This window comes from Pyrus communis, chromosome 1 (assembly GCF_041283825.1).
Source record: "Pyrus communis isolate YQ-2024b chromosome 1, ASM4128382v1, whole genome shotgun sequence".
NCBI lineage: Eukaryota > Viridiplantae > Streptophyta > Magnoliopsida > Rosales > Rosaceae > Pyrus > Pyrus communis.
Genome location: NC_142565.1, coordinates 2,071,772 through 2,090,516, shown reverse-complemented (window position 1 = coordinate 2,090,516; position 18,745 = coordinate 2,071,772). Strand labels below are relative to the sequence as shown.

Sequence of the window (18,745 nt, the reverse complement as noted above, 5' to 3'; positions counted from 1 at the left end):
AGCTATGATATGGATCTTGAGTACCATTATTTTGAGAATTATCTTGATTGGATTGGAACTCAATTAATTGATAATATAATGTGAGTCTTTAAAACTCGAACTATCTGTAATAACTCTTTGAGCTAAATTTTTTTCTTTTGATCCATTTGGTGAATAAAACGATTTTGATAACAAATGGAGGAATTGACATCTCAGCCATGCAGATGCATATCATTATTTGCGTTTTTTGAGTTTGGACTTTGGACTGTTTTCACATGCATGACACAACCGACTATTGCTTTAAGTTTGAACTTTGGAATTATTTTGCGTATTAGTTAACGAAAATGTTGCAAGACCTTTGGATGTGATTTTATTGTATATTAGGTCTCGGAACTATTTTTTATTGATTTTTAAAATTGAAAAAAAATAGAAAAATAATATAAACTAATAGCGAGGCCTCCAAAGAGATTTTTAGGTGTTAAAATCTTTGAAATGTCATAAATTAATTTTAGAAAACATGTGGTGCAACCAGAATGACTCAACTTATGGCTTATAATGAATTTTGTAAAAGTTCCCAAAAATGATTGGAAAATGTTGGTTATAACTCATAGTTTTTATGAAGTTAGAATTTTTAGCTTTAGGAAATATTTTTCTTGGGATTTAATGAAAATGTTGCAATACCTTTGAATGTGATTTTATCCTTTATTAGGTTCAAAAATTATTTTTCATTCATTTTTAAAGTTGAAAAATAGAAAGAAAAATGAAGACTAATAGCAGGGCCCTTATAGAGATTTGTACGTGTCCGACATCTTGGGAATGTCCTATATTGATTTTAGAAAACACATGGTGCGAATAGAATAACTCTGACTTTGGCTTATAACAAATGTTGTAAAAGTTCTCAAAATCGATTGGAAAACTGTGGGTTATAACTCACAGTTTTTGTGAAAAAATTGAAATTTTGCGTCGGAGTTAAGGAAAATATTGCAAGACCTTTGGACGTGATCCTACCGTTTATTAGATCCAAAAACTATTTTTTATTGATTTTTAAAATTTGAAAATAGAAAAAATATCTTTAAATTTAGGTTTTAAATAGTTGGTTTCAAGTATTTAAATGTGAACTATAATAGATTTTGCACATAAAAATGTGTTATGAAAACAATGAATATGATAGTTTGTTGTTGTGATAAGAGAAATAAATAAAATTTAACAAAAATAAAAATAAAATAAAATAACTAAAAAAGGAAAAAAATTTAAAAGGGAGATCGGTAAGAAACCAGCGACTTAATCTGAACTCGGTCGCAAATATTTAGCGACTTAAAATCAAAACAATCGATAGGTAAAGACCGACCGTATCCTTTTTTTCAATTTGTTTATTTATTTTTCCATTGAATTTATTTTTCTTCATAAATTACTTTATTTAGATTTGAATACCTTTAGATTTAAATTTAGATTCACATATGTAGACATCGAAATTTTGGTGAAATGCATTAAAGTTTTGACATGCCAGGGCATACATGGCATGCGCCACGTATCACACAAATTGTACACATGGCGTGTGACTCAACAAAATCAGACGAGTCATCAAGAAGGACAAATGTCAACATTTGGCAGAAAGAAATTATTTAATTTTAATTTAATTAAATCAAATGTTAATTAATGGAGTCAAATCACGAACCAGCCTACAAAAGAGTCTTGTTTCTTTCGTCAATTAATCAAGGCCAAATCCATCCTTAGTCAAGGCTTGGAAAGTCATAAATAGAAGGCTCCAAGACAAAGAAAATGGTCCAGAAATCATTTCACGCTCAGATGCTGAAGTTTTCAAATTCTGAAGCTCTCAACCACCCAAACACTCAAACACTCAAGAAGACTCGAAAAACCCTTCATGTTCTTCATCAAATCCTGTGAAAAACCACCAAGCACCCCCACACGTGCCGGTTCCTCCATTGCCAAGAGCCAAAACCTTGCGGCATTCGTTCATCCAAAATCAAGTCATTGCGATCTTTGGATCAACAACCACAACACTACACATCTACACATTTCAAAGATCGAATCAGAGGATCAAGTTGTAAAGAGATTGTAACCCTACAAATTCATTAATACAAACATTTACTTTGTGCATGTGTTCTTATCTCATTTGCCGCAGGAAATTCGTGGTTACAATATCCTTGAAGAACACTTTGAAATTCCCTAACTACATACTTCTGTAGTTCCATTCGAATTGTTAAAAAACTCAAGTTTACCTTACAATAGTCGAATGACTATGCAAGAAACTTCTCGTGAAGTACTACGTTAGTCATCTTCGAGTATATATTACCACTGAAAGTTTTCCTATTACTTCCTCAAGAGTGGGAATCCAGGCTTCTGCTTGATGATTTATGAAAAATTAAAGCCAGACGGGCGATGTGCTGTTGCATAAATGGAAACCATTGATGCTTTAACAGTTTCACGGTTCATCCCAAGCCGCGAAATTACGAGCATGCACGTAAAAAGTTATAAACAGACTACTCTAACCATGTGTGTTTCTATGCTGTTTGATTTCTTGTTTATTTCTTTGTTCATGCCGATAAAGTTGCACGTCCACCGCGTCATCTTCGTCAATCTAGAGTTCACCTTCTTCTCTGATCTGGAGCCTTGAGCTATCTTCGTCCGAGTGAAATTTTGATAAAATCAAGGGAGAAACTGAGAGCATGCGAGCAGAAATGAAAGGATTTGAAGAAGTTTGGGTATGTTGAATGGTTTATGGATTTATACAGCTAGAGAGAAAGAGAAATAAGAGATGGAGGAACTTGATGGGTTTCAATTTGGAATCGAAGAACGGAGAAGGCTCTGGAAGGTTTCAAAATGACGAAGCGAGAGGGCTAAAAGGAAATTGCCAAGTTTGTTTGAAATAGGCTCTAGAAGTTTTCATTGTATTATAGGAATTGTCCCATTCATTCATCCAAATTCGTAGGTTTCTAATCCCCCAACAATGCCCAACCATTATATAATAGAAATGGGCCGGTCCCGAGCCCCGTGGGTTTGAAGATTTGGAATCGCCCCGCCCCGGATATATCACCTCCCTATCTTGCTTTGTTTACTCTAAAAAAAAAATGGACCCACCCCAAATCTTGATTACCCACCCTGACCGGCGGGTTCTCTACCTGTTTCCCCACCCTTACCTTGAATTATCACCTCAGTAAAAATTAGGTCCTTGAATTATTTTTTGGGTAAAAGAAGTCCCTAAATTCATTAAAAATTGCTAATTTCATCCATATTATTATATTCAAAGCTATTTAATTTTATCCAATGTTTCGTCAACTTAAGTCACTTGACACACTTTAGAGTGTAATATCGTCATTTTCTCACCTATAAGCCTTTACCATTTCATATATGTTGCAAATCTAATGTCTAATTTACCCTCCAAAATTAACTTCACACACTATTTCTTTATGAAAATTACCAATCTATCATCCAATGTGTATCACATGCAAGTAACGTAACTTAAAATTGACGGAAAATTGAATATAGTAGCTTCGAATCGAATATTAGAGATGTAATTGGCAGATTCTTATAATTCAATGACTGATTTTTCTGAAAAAAATAGTTTAGGAACCTAGTCTTTGCTTAGGCGATAATTCAGAAGTAAATTGACAGTTCACCCCATAATATATAACACCTTGAGATGAACTGTCACCTAATTGCGATGATAATTTTCAGTGAATTCATGAAGCACAATAATGTTTTATTTGAATGTAGGACTTATTTTTTGCTGAAGTTGTCATTCTGTTCACGTATTTCATGAAAGAAACAGAACGTGTTTGATAAGTGAGAGACCTGTGCGTGTTAACGTGAAATAGTACCAAAGATAGTATGTACGTACGTAAACAAAACATTGCATGCGAATTACCTTTTTCACGTGGTAACATATATGTGGTTGAGTTCGGATTCTTCTAGAGATTATTAGCAGAAAATAAAACTAATGGATAAGGAAAGGGATTATTTTCTCCTAATTCATCAAATTTAGAGATTTAGATTGTTGAAATTTGAAACAGCTAAATTTATTGTAATTTTTAAAATAAGTCTCTATTTGTAGCCGTTTAATCAAATTTTAACCGTTCGAATCCCCTTACTTTGTGGATTAAGAGAAAAAGATCCGAGGATGATCATTTTGCAATGGATAATTTTCCAACAGCTTCGCCTGACCCGTGAGTTGATGATCTCCGAGTCAGTACCAGTGTTCGTCAGCAAATCAATAATTGTGGAAAATTATTGATTTCGTCATCTCTTTTCTTGCTCACCACGATTTCTTCATCTCTTTATATAGTTGTGGAAAATTAATAATTTATTGTCTCATTGCTTACAGTTCACCATGGAAACCTGGTTCCTTATCCTCATTGCCCTCTGCGTCTCCTTCCTCCTCAAACCCCTTCTTTCTCTATTCCCACCCACTTCCGTCTCCAAACCCAAGCTCCCTCCCGGTCCCCGCTCCATCTCCATCATCGGCGGCTTCTTGTGGATCCTGAAACCCTTTTTGGAGATCGAGCTCATCATCCGCAAACTGCAGGCACAATACGGGCCCATCATCTCCTTCCCCATCGGCTCCCGCTCCGCCGTCTTCATCGCCGACCGCTCCCTCGCCCACCAGGCCTTCATCCAGAACGGCGCCGTATTCGCCGACCGACCTGGGGCCTCGGTCACCAACAAGTACACTACCAGTAACCAGCACACAATCGCCTCCGCCGGATACGGCACTACGTGGCGCCTCCTCCGCCGCAACCTCACCTCCGAAATCCTCCACCCTTCCCGCATCAAATCCTACGGCAAAGCCCGCAAATGGGTTCTCGACATCCTCGTCAACCGCCTCAAAACCAAGTCTCAATCCCACTCCGAAGGTGGCGTCGTCGGTAGTGTTAGGGTGGTCGACCACTTCCAATACGCCCTGTTCTGCCTCCTCGTTCTAATGTGCTTCGGCGACAAATTGAACGAAGAGCAAATCAAAGAAATCGAGCGGGTGCAGCGCCAACAACATTTGAGTTTCGGGCGGTTCAACATCCTCAATTTCAAGCCGAAATTGACGAAGATTTTCCTGAAAAATCGGTGGCGGGAATTCTTCAAAATCCTCGAGGAACAACGAGAAGTGCTCGTCCCTCTGATTCGAGCACGACAAAACAAGGCAAAGCAGGGCAGCAAAAACGACGACCAAGACGATGAATTGGTGTTGTCGTATACTGATACGTTGCTGGACCTCGAGCTTCCCGACGGCAAAGAGAAGCGGAAGCTTTCGGAGGACGAAATGGTCAACCTCTGCTCGGAGTTTCTCAACGCCGGCACCGACACTACTTCCACCGCGCTGCAGTGGGTCATGGCTAACGTAGTAAAGAACCCACAAGTTCAGGAGAAGCTGTTTTCAGAGATTAAAGGGGTTATGGGAGAAACGAAGGAGGAGGTGCGAGAGGAGGTCCTGCACAAGCTGCCGTATCTGAAAGCCGTGATCTTGGAGGGGCTGAGACGCCACCCGCCGGGGCACGTTTTGTTTCCGCACTCGGTGACGCATGACGTGGTTTTGGGCGGACACCTGGTGCCCAAAAACGGGACCGTCAATGTCATGGTGGCGGATATAGGGTGGGACGCGCGAGTGTGGGAGGATCCCATGGCGTTCAAGCCGGAGAGGTTCTTGGGCAGCAACGGCGGAGAAGAAGGGTTCGATTTGACGGGAAGCAGGGAGATCAAGATGATGCCGTTTGGGGTGGGGAGGAGGTCCTGTCCTGGGTCGGGGTTGGCAGTGCTTCACCTGGAGTACTTTGTGGCGAATTTGGTTTGGAAGTTTCAGTGGAGGCCTGTGGAGGGAGATGACGTTGACCTATCAGAGAAGATGGAGTTTACTGTGGTGATGAAGAATCCATTGCAAGCCCACATAATCCCAAGAATTTAATGTGTGTGAGAATTCTGTCATAATTCTTCGACGCATGTTCATGTTAGGAATTAGTTTAATTATCTGCCAATAAGTAGTCAGTTTAGATTGTCTACAGGACTACAGATAATTAGGAGGTATCTCGACTATTAATCATGGGATTAATTGTTCCATGGTTTAGCTTTATTTCTACGTGTATTTATGTTGAAGTTTCGGTCAAGGAATAAACATCAACCAATTTTCATATTCTCGAGCTTTCAATTCTAGTCATTAGTTTCCGACAGTCCAGTCGTTAAATTCACGAGTAATGCTATTCATATCATATTTTTATACCACTTATCTGATGTAGACAGCTATATCATTTGAAAAATTTGCAAAATCCAAGGAAAGAGAGGCGAAAAACATCTCGTATACCACAATTATCATTTAATTAATTAGTTTTTCTTAATTATTAGTTTATTAAATAATGAGTTAAATTTAAAAATCTGATTAATTCAAATGATGTAGCTGTCTACATCAAATATTATCTAAGGTGATATGAAAATATGGTACAAAAACATAGTATGAATAACATTACTTTAAATTCACCGATTTATTCCTGACATTGATTATGTAATCTTGAAATCTTGGGGTTTTTATTCACTTTTGTAATTAAAGACAGATTTTATAACTTTTGTATTTAGTTTGTGAGTGATTTGACTGAGGTGTATTTGCTACTTTGCTAGTCACTCTTCAATTCCCCTCCTCTTTTTTTACTCTTTTATCGTATGACTAATACAACATTCAAGAGCTTTCTCAGCCTCCTTTTTTATTTAAACTCTTCCGTCTTCTCATTTAGTTTAAACTCTTTCTTTCCGACGACTGAAATTGCTAGAGTTAGACTAGTTGATGCTTAGTGTTTTTTTTTTTTTTTTTTTTCCTTCCATGTTACCGAAAAAAATGCAACTTCCAATGATTTAAGTAGATTCGGTGAAGAAAACAGTTTTAATAGCAAACGGAGGATCACACCGTCTTTTGGTATTCTTCAACATGCGCATAGAAGTATAGAATCACCAAGTGTTAGGTGAATCACATTATTACTTACAAGGGCGAGAGATTTTGCTTAAGCCACATAATAAAATAAGAAGAACAATTTAACATTGAACTCGCCATCATGTTTTGGTCACTGGATTGATGATTGCACGTGCTAAAATTCCAGTACTTCAATTTACAATAGGGTAGGGTTTCTACCATCGGTCCCTCGACGTTATTTAATACTAGGGAGATTAAATTTAGAGACTAAATTTGCAAACTAAATGATGTGTTATCAATAAAAATAAGCACATTTATCAACTTTTAAGTAATAAACCAATCATTAACTTTCATGTCTCTTAGTTTTTAAAATTTTATCTACAAGTTTAATCTTTTTAGCATTACCTGTATAATAAAGGAAAGGAGAGAAAATCATCTGAGTTTAGGTGAAGAAGACAAAGTAGCAGGGAAATTGATGTTGCTTTTTTGTGAGGTAAATTGCTTTTGCAAAAGTGGTGTGTGTGAGTTTCCAAAAAAATAGTAGGGTGTATGGGGTAAATAAGAATCATGTTTTTTTTATGGAAAAAAAACGTGTTTACAAACACGGGACGTGTCGTGTTCAATAATATATTGTCATTTTTAAAAAAATTTCTTCTTATTTAAAAACACATTTTAAGAAGAAAAAAACGTGTTTTTTATTTTTATTTTTTATAGACAAATCTATGTAAATTGTAGAGGGCAACATGTTCTAAGAAGAAAAAAAATGTGTAATACATTATTATATTACAACGTGTTGCCTCTACAATTTACATAGTCTTGACACCACCAACACAATGATACAAAAGTTGCATAGGCGTACCATAAAATTCTTCTCAACAAATCAAAAAGAAGAAATAGTTGTCCTTTAGTATTATACTGTAGTGATATTTTTCTTTAGTTGTAAGTGAGAGGTTTTATGTCTGATTCTCGTCAAATTCGAATTTGAACCACATTATTCCTAATATATTATGATGCTAAACTCACTCTTCTTCCTAATGTAGATAATATCGTTTGTTTAAAAAATAAATGAAAGGTTATGACAAAGAAATAACACTTCTCTCGTTTTTTTCCTCAAATGATAGTTTTTATTAGATAAAATGTTAAATTATCCAGACAAACTTTGAATTCACTTTGCAATTACGCTTACCTCGTTGAGTCCGTCAATAGATCATAAAATTAAAATACGACCCAAAAAATAAAAAAGACAATAAAAATAAAATATTATGAAATTCAAAATCAAAGAGTGTCTGTCTCTTCCTTCCTCGTCAAATCCAAAACCTTCGAAATCACACCCATTTCTCTGCAATTCAATATTCTCTCTCTGCAATTCAAGCTCGTAAAAACCCTAATTTCAACTTCCCCTACCGAAGCTTTCCTCTCTCTCTCTCTCTCTCTCTCTCTCTCTCTCTCTCTCTCTTTTTATATGTGTTTCAATTGGGTGTAATTTCCCCCAATCCGAAACCAGCAGCAGTGAATTTCCATGGCGACTATGACTGCAACGTGCTCCCCGAGCTCCCTCCAGCTTCGCTTAGCTCTCAATTTAGGCAATTGCAGTAAACCCTCCTCCGTTCTCGTACGGTGGCGACTGGGGAAGCTCGATAATCGGGCTCGAGTGCTCTGCGTTGCTCAAGGCAGTGAGAGGTCCGGGAGTGGATTGGAGCCCCGTCGCAACGGGGGTTCGTGGGTCAGGTCAAACTCGAGCGCTGACGGGTTTAAAGGGTGGTCCGATTCGGATAATGGGGAAGAGTCATTGGACTCGCAGAGGAAGAAATGGTTTGGAGGTCATAATTGTTCGACTCTATTGGATTGACGTTTTCTTATCAGTTATGCTTTGTCTGGCTGCTAACATTTGTGGAGTAGTTTGCTCTCAGGGACTGTGGGAGCTGGAGTTGCTGGAGTCGTTCTTGTTGCGGGGCTTACTTTTGCAGCATTGTCGTTGGGAAAACGAAACAAATTGAGTAAGTTGCTGCCTTATTTCTTTCGATAATCGGCAAGCTTAGAATTGGACCGGAAATTCGGGGGTGTTAATGGAAATGGAAGTGTTTTGTATATTCTTGCTTTGTTTTGGTTTTGTAGAAGATCATGTGTTTTATGGAACAAGTTTGCCTTGAGTGGTATATTTTTAGTTTTTGGCTAAATGTTAAGACATATGTGGATATGTTCAGGCACAAAACAACAGATGGAGCCATTAACGACGCAGCAGGAGCGGTCTTTGACTTATGATGATGACAATGAGAGGAGTACAGAAGATGTGGATGATCAAAGCAATGTGAAGCATGATGCTAATAGTAGTCCGGAAGAAAGGACAGGTACTAATGAGGATTCTTCTTCATCTCCAGAAATTGAACAGTCTCCCAGTGAAATTAGAGTTGGTAATGATTATGATATAGGGGGCTTGTCAGGACAAGATTTTGAAAAAACATCCAGAGGTACTGAGGTGGTTAATAGTGCTTCCGATAAAGGAGATACACCACATGAATCAACTTCTGATGACAAGTCAGTTGAGCCTGATGGCATTGATTCAATTCGTGCCTCTGGGCTTGAGGATTTTGACAGAAGCCTTGCTGTAGGTGTAGGAGATTTGGCTTCTGAACTTAAAGAGAACCTAGAGAGTGTCAAACCAACCAACTTGCAAGCCTCTGAAACTAATCAGTCAAACCTTAGCATTGAACCCCAGGATGGAGTACTGGGGACAAGTGAAAACCAAACTGCCACCTTTGAGTCTTCTACTTTTATTGCCGATGCACAGGAACTTAGTCAACCCATAGCTCTGGATACATCAGTTACGACACAATCAAACACAATTTTAGAACCTCAGGTTTCATCTGAAGATAACATAGGGCCTGTAACCCCATCTTCAACCGAAGAAAACCTTGACCTCAGCAAAACACTGCAGGTTTTAGCTGAGGGAATTAGTTCATCCCTGGAAGAGAATACCATAACTGAAAGTGAGCCGTCTAGAAGCAAATCACAATTACCAACTGCTGGGAATTCCTTCACTTCTGCTGGAATACCTGCTCCAACTGTGGTTTCTGCAGCTCTACAGGTGGTTCCTGGAAAGGTTTTGGTTCCGGCAGTTGTTGATCAGGTCCAGGGGCAGGCATTAGCAGCGCTGCAAGTGTTAAAGGTACTGACATTGTCATGTTTTGCTTTTAATTTCCTTATCCCAAAGTTATTGGAGGATTTTTTATTTATTAATTCAAACTGTTACTGTATTTGATTCCTTAGATTCGACAAATTTTGAAATGGAAATCTTTGACTCAAATATCAACGTTATCTCATTTGTTTATAGTTTTGTTTGTAAGATGTTAAGCCAGTTTGTAATCTGTAATTTGAATATGACAACGGTTTTCAGGTCATAGAGGCTGATGTTCAACCTGGTGATTTGTGTACACGGCGTGAATATGCCCGTTGGTTGGTTTTTGCAAGTAGTTCTCTTTCAAGGTATACCTCCTTCGTCTCTGTGATATAAATCTTGGCAACGTATTTTCTGTTTTGCAATTTGTGATCCATAGTATAGGTCTACACTTTGACATATTTTCTTGGGGTTAACTGTAGGAACTCAATCTCTAAAATATATCCTGCTATGTATATTGAGAATGTTACTGAGCTTGCATTTGATGATATTACACCTGAAGACCCTGATTTCCCATCCATTCAAGGTTTGAGCATGTTAGATTTTTTTGCTATAGCCTAAGAGACAGTGTGAATAGGCTTTGTTTGCTTATTATTTCCTTGCATCCATTCAGGTTTGGCTGAAGCAGGACTTATCTCAAGCAGGCTGTCAAGAAATGATATGCTTTCTTCCTTGGATGAAAATGAAAGTTCATTTTACTTCTCTCCTGAAAGGTAGTATATTTGATTCCTTGTAACATAGTGTCCTCTTTAGTATGTTGTTTCCTTAAAATCACTTGGCGTTATTGGATTTGTGTCTAGTTCCAAATACTTGGGGTTTACCTCCTCCAAACCAATTATCCTGGCCGTTCACAATTGAAAATTTGACAAGTACATCATTGCATGTTATCTTTACTTTTGGAAATTAGTTGCTCTAGTTGTGAGGGCTTACAATTTTTTTTTTTTTCTCTCCAGTAACTTATCTGCATTTATTTAATATGTTTCTCTGCTCGCATTTAAATGTATAGTCGATTTGCTTTTTGTTACTGAATTGAGGCGAAATTACATAGTTTATGATTTTTCTTATTTAGTGGGTTAAGGCTTTGTTGTTGTTGTTGTTTGTGTGGTTTTTCTTATTTGCCTTCTTTTTTAATGCCATTTCTTGCTGCAGCCCTCTATCACGCCAGGATCTTGTAAGTTGGAAGATGGCCCTAGAGAAAAAACATCTCCCAAAAGCCGACAAGGAGGTTGTTAACAATATAAGTTTGTTTTCGGTTTTGTTGTTTTTGAGCTACTCTTGTGCTTGTAGGCCTGAATCGTTAGTTCTATACTTACTATTTTTCATTTGGACAGGTCCTCTACCAAATTTCTGGTTTTATAGACACTGATAAGATACATCCAGATGCATGTCCTGCACTTGTTGCTGACCTATCTGGAGAACAGGGTATTATTGCTCTTGCATTTGGTGAGTCATGACTCGTACCTATATTTCTAATTTTAACAGAAGTTTATGGGTTTGATAGTCCACATTTCCTTCTCTTTTGTTTTAAAGGTTACACCAGACTCTTCCAGCCTGATAAGCCAGTAACAAAAGCCCAGGCTGCTATTGCCCTTGCAACCGGAGAGTATTCAGACTTGGTGAGTGAGGAGCTTGCACGTATTGAAGCAGAAGCTATAGCAGAAAATGCTGTGGAGGCACATAATGCTTTAGTGGCTGAAGTTGAAAAGGATGTGAACGCAAATTTTGAGAAGGATCTTTCCATGGAGAGGGAAAAAATTGATGCTGTGGAGAAAATGGCTGAAGAAGCAGGACGTGAATTGGAAAGGTTAAGATCCGAGATTGAGGAAGATAATATTGCCTTGATGAAAGAACGTGCAGCTGTTGAATCAGAAATGGAAGTTCTGTCCAAGTTAAGGCATGAGGTGGAGGAACAATTGCAGAGCCTAATGAGTAACAAAGCAGAGATATCCTATGAAAAAGAAAGAATTAGCAAACTTAGGACTGAAGCAGAAACCGAAAGCCAGGAGATTGCACGCCTACAGCATGATCTAGAGGTTGAACGGAAAGCATTGTCCATGGCCAGGTATTTAGCTTCCAAGTCTTATGTATCTGTTTCGTTATTTTCACGCAACATTCTAAGACTTTAATCTTTGTAATCCAGGGCTTGGGCTGAAGATGAGGCAAAAAGAGCAAGAGAACATGCTAAAGTACTCGAGGAGGCTAGAGATCGCTGGGAGAGGCAGGGCATCAAGGTAGTTGTTGACAATGACCTCCGAGAAGATACCTTGGGTGAGGCTACATGGCTTGAGGCTGGCAAGCAGTTCTCGGTTGAAGGAGCTGTCAACAGGGCGAAGAATTTGATGGATAAGCTTAAGGCACTAGCAACAAATATAAAAGGGCAATCCCGAGATATAATCGATCAGATCATCCAAAAGATAGCCTTGCTCATATCCAATTTGAGGGAGTGGATCCCCAAGGCAGGAAAAGGGGCTGCAGAACTAAAAGACGCCGCCATTTCAAAGGCCAGTAGATCAGCCCAAGAGTTGCAGCAAAGCACATCGGAGTTTAGCTTGGCCGTTAAAGAAGGTGCCAAGCGCGTCGCTGAAGATTGTAGGGAAGGGGTGGGGAAACTCACTCAGAAGTTTAAGACGTGACCGCGATCTCTTAACGATAAATTTTGGACGTCGGGCTGTTGTGTAGTCAGAAATGTAAAACAGTTTTGAGAATTTGTTGATGAAGGGCACAATCCATCTCCTAAGAGAATCTGTTTATACCATTGATGATTAGCTAGGAAGCGTTTTGTAATAAGTACAATTACACATCTGAACTGTAATAAAATTGCCCCGTTACACTTTGAATGTAATGGTTAAATCCAACAACAATATAAATTATCATATCGTTTGGCCGGTGAAAACCAAATAACATAATAGTTTGCACGTGAGACCGTTGTATACGTGAACATAGTTGGCTTTTTTTAGCCAAAATGACATAACTTTTCACTTTAAAATCGATAAAAGTGGTCTCCGACATTAGTTATCGCCAAACATTTTGGTCATTTCGTGAAAAATCTCTTTTAATAAAAGATATTTTTGTCAAATCAACTCCTTTTTTTTTAAAATGATAATTTTTTTTTATTTAATTTTTATATAAATACTAATTAACCGTGAACAATCTCAGTAACAGTTTAACTGCCAGAATAATATTCTCATCACAATGTCTTTTACGGCGGTAAAAAAAGTAGATGGACCGAGCACGTGAGACATGAATAAAACGAAACAAATGGTAAGTGCCAATCGAAGCCAACAGTGATGATTGGCCTTTACCGCGCACCTTCATCATGTTTCCACCCACTTCCATCTCTTCTCCAAGTAATCAAGAAACCCCAATGGGCATTGACTTGCAGGTACGACCTACCTTCACACTTCCCCTTCACTATTTCCTTCAAAATTCAATTAAATTAGTACCAAATTTGTATAATGTACGCAAAAACCACGCTTTAATTTCTCGTGTCTTTGCCGTGAGATTCCAGTATTTGATCGAAACCGAAATCTTGGTTTCTGGGTATCTGTTACTTTCTCTCTGCTCCTGAAGATTTTTTATCAGTGCATCAAAACACAGTAATGGTTGAGACCCAGTTGACCCAATCGAGCTCTTTGTCAAGTTTCAGCTTCTGGGTATGAAAAGATAGCAGCTTTGGTTCCATTTTTCAAGTATTCAATTTTTGTGTAATTTGGGGTCAAGTTATATAACATTGTGTTTTATTTGATGTGCTTCTACTGATAGTTCTTGTGAACATTAGTAAATGAATACCTGTATTGCGTTTGCGAAAATCCGATTGATGCTGCTGAAATGTCCTGAGGCATTGGTGTATTGTGAATTCTGAGTTTTGATGTGTCATAGTATGTTTAGATTGTAGGGCTCAATGTCAATCCTATGTGGGTGTCCTATCCTTGAGTGTGTTTATTGTCTGGCATGTACCCGCTGGGCGTGGAAGCGATGCCTCCACACAGCGGGTCATGACAGTGAGACTTGGGGTATTTCCACTGCTGAAGAATTTGAGCCTGTTCCTCGCCTTTGCCGCTACATTCTAGCTGTTTACGAAGATGACCTTCGATGCCCTCTTTGGGAACCACCCGGTGGGTATGGAATCAACCCAGATTGGCTAATCTTGAAAAAGACTTATGAACATACCGGAGGTCTAGCTCCTCCGTATATATTGTATCTTGATCATGATCATGCCGACATAGTTCTTGCCTTCAGAGGCCTTAACTTGGCAAGAGAGAGTGACTATGCAGTTCTGATGGATAATAAGCTGGGTAAGAGGAAATTTGATGGCGGGTATGTTCACAACGGGCTATTGAAGGCTGCTCAATGGGTCATGGATGCAGAATGTGAAATGTTGAAAGATCTGGTGGAGAAGTATCCAAAATATACTTTGACTTTCACAGGACACTCCCTAGGGTCAGGTGTAGCAGCATTGTTAACAATGTTGGTAGTGCAGAACAGGGATAGGTTGGGGGACATTGATCGGAAGAGGGTTAGGGGCTATGCTATTGCACCGGCGAGGTGTATGTCATTGAACTTAGCAGTCAGATATGCAGATGTCATCAATTCTGTTGTGCTTCAGGCAAGTTTTTAGTCCCTCTCTTTGTTCTTAATTTTTAAGTAAGTTTAAATGAGTATACATTTTATTATGCTTCTGCAGCCTTAGATTTTATACTTATGCGCATCTTCTTTCTCATTGTTGTGTAAAATTTTCATCCCAAAATATTTTTCTGTGTTGGCGATTCGTGGAAGCTTGTTCATTTAGAAACTAATTAGCAAAATGTTGCATCCACCACGATAATCTTTAAGTAGTAGTTCCGTCAATCCTTTTCGTAGATTTGATTGTGGTCATTATGCTGGACCAGGATGACTTTTTACCGCGGACTGCTACACCCTTGGAAGACATTTTCAAGTCACTTTTCTGGTATAGATGGCTCTGATCACTCTTTTCAACCATTGTTTGTTCACAGCTGAAGGCAAACTCATATTTTGAGAATTAATTAGGTGATGAAATCAAGGTTTGCACTTTAATTTATCTGGATTAAAGTTGGATTTGATTTTTGAAACAGTTTGCCGTGCATATTGTGCCTACGATGCATGAGGGACACATGTATACCTGAGGAGAAAATGCTCAAAGATCCAAGGAGGCTCTATGCACCTGGCCGCCTCTATCACATTGTTGAGAGAAAGCCTTTTAGGTATTGTCTAGCATCAATGAGCATACTTAACTGTGATTATCTGCTTAGCAAACTGCATAGACTTATTTATCCATACCGTAAATTACCGAGAACAAGTTTTCACTTCTGTTTTTGCTTTTGTCAATGTGCGATCGTTGTGCAATATGTAAATTCTACTGTAACCCGACATGAAATATTCTAGACCTATATCCAGCCTTGTTAACTATACAGTGGTACCTGGTATCCGCGGGATTTGCCACATCCACGTTGAACCAAAGATATAGCTTTGATGTTTTGCTGAACAGGGAGTCACTTTTGATGCTATGCTGTTAAAGGATCTCCCATCTATATAATTTTGTTTGCAGGTGTGGAAGATTTCCTCCCGTTGTCAAGACAGCGGTTCCAGTGGATGGGAGATTTGAGCACATCGTTCTTTCTTGTAATGCCACTTCTGACCACGCTATCATTTGGATAGAGAGAGAAGCCCAAAGGGCTCTAGATGTAAGTTTTTAGCTCAAGTCTCAAGTAGATCATAAAGCTTGAAAAATCGTTGCCCGGTGTCTGAACCTCTGCCCTTGTTTCCCCACCCTTCAGTTATTATTGGAGAAAGATCAAATCATGGAGATTCCATCGAAGCAGAAAATGGAGCGGCAGGAGACGATAGCCAAAGAGCACTCGGAAGAGTACAAGGCTGCATTACAGAGGGCCGTCACATTGGCTGTGCCTCATGCATATTCACCGTCTCCGTATGGAACTTTTGACGAGAAGGACGAGGAAGATCACTCGTATGGATCGAGCGGGGAGTCTTCGGTTGGTTCGACGAAGAAAAGCAAGTCATTCACAGCGCGGTTTTTCGAGAGAAAAGAATAAACAGAAGGGAGTGATTGTTGTTGTTATTACTGTTGTTTGATAAGTAGTGATCGAGCATTACTGTAATTGTTTCAGTTACAAACATAGAGAAAAGAATAAATTTGCGACAAACTATAAATTCATTGATTCATTCTGTGCTTTTTTCTCGAGCCAAAAGTTGTGGTTTTCTGCAATGCCAAATTACATGAAAAGTTTAAATTCCGAGATTTAGGTAGTACAAAAATTAAATCATATTCATCTAATAACAATTAACGTAGTCATTGAGAGTGTTTAAACAAAAATGCACTCATGCACATGAAAGCACTATATTTACAACGAATAGCAAGCGAGAAACTAATCACAAAAGGTGTCAGTCATTATGACAGTATCTCAAACCAATCACGATGTGTAATTAATTCGAGATACTGACGTGATGACATTGTCGTTATAGAAAAGGCGGAGTCTTGTTTAGTAAAATATTGTTTTTAAGTAGAAATTGACTGCTTCAAAGTGTTGTACATTTAACAGAAAAGAAAAAAAGAAAGGCTTTAGTGCAGCTGAAGCAAGTAGTACCTCTCAGACCCTCAGGAGAGGAGGTTCAGCTTCAACGGCTTCCCTTGCCTCGATCGTCCTTCTTCTGGCCGCAACGTCTTCCTTCGCCAGCTCTTCTGCCGAAATGTAAGAACTTCATCTCAACTTTCTTTTCACAAGCTCCATTTTGTCTTAGTGGCAGGAAGGAACTGAGGAGGAAGGAAACCAACCAAGAAACTGTAGTACATTTTGGCCACTCAGTTCGTTCCAACCGAATTGACCCGTCATGCATTGTCCAACTATCCTGGCAACCAAGATCAGGTACATTGACGAATTTCTTATCGATGAACTGGCTGTTGTTGCTATGGCCTTCGGTTCCTGAACTGGCTCCTTCAGAGAATAGTTGTTGACCGTGGTTGAAACTCTCTCAGCTGAGGAGCAAGGTCCGGCTTGATTGTGGAAGGAGGAGCAGCATGCCGAGACCCGTTAAGGGGAACGCGATTTTGCTTTTCTCTCCTCATCCGAATGCATCGCCGCACAAGGGCAGTCCACATACCAAATGTCCTGTACTTGAAGGGGAAATGTGGTGTGCCACAAAATCCCTTCACGCAAAAGCCATTGCCCGGGAGGAGATCCTTTCGAAGCTTCAGCTTTTTAAGCATGTTCGAAAGTGCTTGTAGGAAAAGCTAGCGATTTTAGATAATCAAAAACGCTTTGAACAAACGTTTGGTGGATAAAGTTAAAACTGCTTATCATTTAGGAAGTAGGTGCTACTTCTAGTCTAGAAAGTAATTTGGGAAGCACTTGACGTGCTTCTAATATAAGTGCTTTCAGCGGAAGTGCTTCCGAGACCAAAGCTTCGAACAATCTAAAGATAATGAATTATTACAAAAAACCCAGATGGGTAAATGTTCAGATTACCAGAAACACTCAAAATTCCAACATAAATTACAAAAAAAAATTCGAACCCAAAATTGGTGAAGAACATGAAAAAGCAGTAGATTGATGATCTACTGTACCGACTCAGGAGATTGATTTGGTTTCTTCAAAGAACATGAAGATCTGAAGGCCTCGATCTGCGACTGGCACTTGACGTAGTCGCCTTTGTTCTCCTCCAAGCATTTCTTCAGGGCCTCGACGTCGCACGCCGACGTTATCTTCTTCCTCTCGCCGTATTGTGTTTCCGCCGCCTTCGATTCCATCGTTTCCGACGACTTCGCTCCGATGGGTTGAAATTGAAGAATTTGTGAAACGAAAATGAAATTGCGTCGAATAAAAATGAAATGCGAACTCACTAAAAACTCTGCGTTTGCTGTTTTCGTTCTTTTGACTTCTTGTCGTATTTTGCAACTTTAACGAAAAACTTATGTACTATTTATTTTAATAAAAAATTATATTTTTACATAAAATTTTTTATTTTTTATTTTAGTTTTCCAACTATTTTCATTCTTTTTTTTCTTATATCACACCCCAAGTTCTCCGGATCATTCAAAATGGGCCATGATGCTTCCTCTGGTTTTGGGCATGCTATTGGTCGAATCGTTGTCAAAAATTAAGACGGGACGAGTGGGAGCATGCGGTGGCCGAGACAGTTTGAGACGAGCCAAGAGCAATTGTGTATCAGATTTGTACGATCTTGATAACAGAACTCAAAGGTCAGATAGAGACAAAAGTTGAAATGGGTCAACCTATAAACATCGATGATGTTTTCTACTTTACAAAAGGAAAATTATAGCATCAAAAAACAAAATTCGGTTCAGTTTTGGATTTCCGAACCATTAAATATGTAGATACTAAATCTCTTACCGAATGATTAGGAACTTTTTTAACTTAGGATTAAAAATTTTTTGGTTTGATTTGAGATTTTTGAGAATTTTTTCTCACCCTGAATGAATCGACCCGAAAGACAAAAGTTAATTGAATTCAATTTTTTGAGATTGCCCTTTGGAGGTTTTAGGCTGTCAATTAACATGTTTAGGTGGGTACTGGATTGTTCTTTGTTGGCCCAATTAATTATTCGATTCGTATCCTTTTCAGGAGGGAGCGTGTAAGCGCGCCACGTCAGCAAAATTTGAATTCCCTCCCAAAATCCTTAACGGCTATTTTGCT

At 38.7% G+C, this 18,745-nt stretch overlaps 2 protein-coding genes, 1 long non-coding RNA gene and 1 pseudogene across 10 annotated transcripts; 3 read left to right on the top strand and 1 right to left on the bottom strand.

The window, feature by feature from the left end:
- The first annotated feature begins 4,243 nt into the window (after window positions 1-4,243).
- LOC137721254 (cytochrome P450 89A2 pseudogene) lies at window positions 4,244-6,115 on the top strand (annotated as a pseudogene). The gene has a single exon (XR_015961172.1). The product of XR_015961172.1 is annotated as a cytochrome P450 89A2 pseudogene (transcript).
- A 1,926-nt stretch (window positions 6,116-8,041) lies between these two features.
- LOC137720101 (uncharacterized) lies at window positions 8,042-12,892 on the top strand. Its single transcript, XM_068459113.2, has 10 exons — window positions 8,042-8,700; window positions 8,791-8,877; window positions 9,085-10,046; window positions 10,275-10,363; window positions 10,478-10,581; window positions 10,669-10,768; window positions 11,205-11,280; window positions 11,387-11,498; window positions 11,586-12,117; window positions 12,196-12,892. The coding sequence occupies exons 1-10, from the start codon at window positions 8,400-8,402 to the stop codon at window positions 12,686-12,688; spliced, it is 2,856 nt and encodes a 951-aa protein (XP_068315214.2). The 5' UTR covers window positions 8,042-8,399; the 3' UTR covers window positions 12,689-12,892.
- A 413-nt stretch (window positions 12,893-13,305) lies between these two features.
- Window positions 13,306-16,265, top strand: LOC137720688 (uncharacterized). Of its 7 annotated transcripts, XM_088691912.1 has the most exons (7): window positions 13,306-13,437; window positions 13,564-13,708; window positions 13,944-14,661; window positions 14,945-15,003; window positions 15,149-15,277; window positions 15,622-15,757; window positions 15,851-16,265. In XM_088691912.1, exons 3-7 carry the CDS (start codon window positions 13,957-13,959, stop codon window positions 16,124-16,126), a joined length of 1,305 nt encoding a protein of 434 aa, XP_088548038.1. In that variant the 5' UTR covers window positions 13,306-13,437; window positions 13,564-13,708; window positions 13,944-13,956; the 3' UTR covers window positions 16,127-16,265. The 7 variants fall into 7 exon arrangements, with proteins under 7 accessions (XP_088548038.1, XP_088548032.1, XP_068315886.1 ...); XM_088691906.1 differs by having other exon boundaries at window positions 13,564-14,661; window positions 15,592-15,757; XM_068459785.2 differs by lacking the exon at window positions 13,564-13,708 and having other exon boundaries at window positions 13,330-13,437.
- LOC148698944 (uncharacterized) lies at window positions 16,227-16,797 on the bottom strand. The gene is made up of 2 exons (XR_015961171.1): window positions 16,679-16,797; window positions 16,227-16,293 (listed from the first exon to the last, which is right to left on the bottom strand). It is a non-coding gene; the product is annotated as an uncharacterized LOC148698944 (long non-coding RNA).
- Window positions 16,798-18,745: the final 1,948 nt, after the last annotated feature.

Coding starts and splice junctions, on each gene's coding strand:
- LOC137720101 (XM_068459113.2), top strand. CDS start 8,400: ATGGCGACTATGACTGCAACGTGCTCCCCGAGCTCCCTCCAGCTTCGC. Junction 10,364..10,477: donor GCAAGTAGTTCTCTTTCAAG/GTATACCTCCTT, acceptor GGTTAACTGTAG/GAACTCAATCTCTAAAATAT. Junction 11,281..11,386: donor TCCCAAAAGCCGACAAGGAG/GTTGTTAACAAT, acceptor TCATTTGGACAG/GTCCTCTACCAAATTTCTGG.
- LOC137720688 (XM_088691906.1), top strand. CDS start 13,957: ATGTCAATCCTATGTGGGTGTCCTATCCTTGAGTGTGTTTATTGTCTG. Junction 15,278..15,591: donor GTTGAGAGAAAGCCTTTTAG/GTATTGTCTAGC, acceptor ATGCTGTTAAAG/GATCTCCCATCTATATAATT. Junction 15,758..15,850: donor AAGCCCAAAGGGCTCTAGAT/GTAAGTTTTTAG, acceptor CCCACCCTTCAG/TTATTATTGGAGAAAGATCA.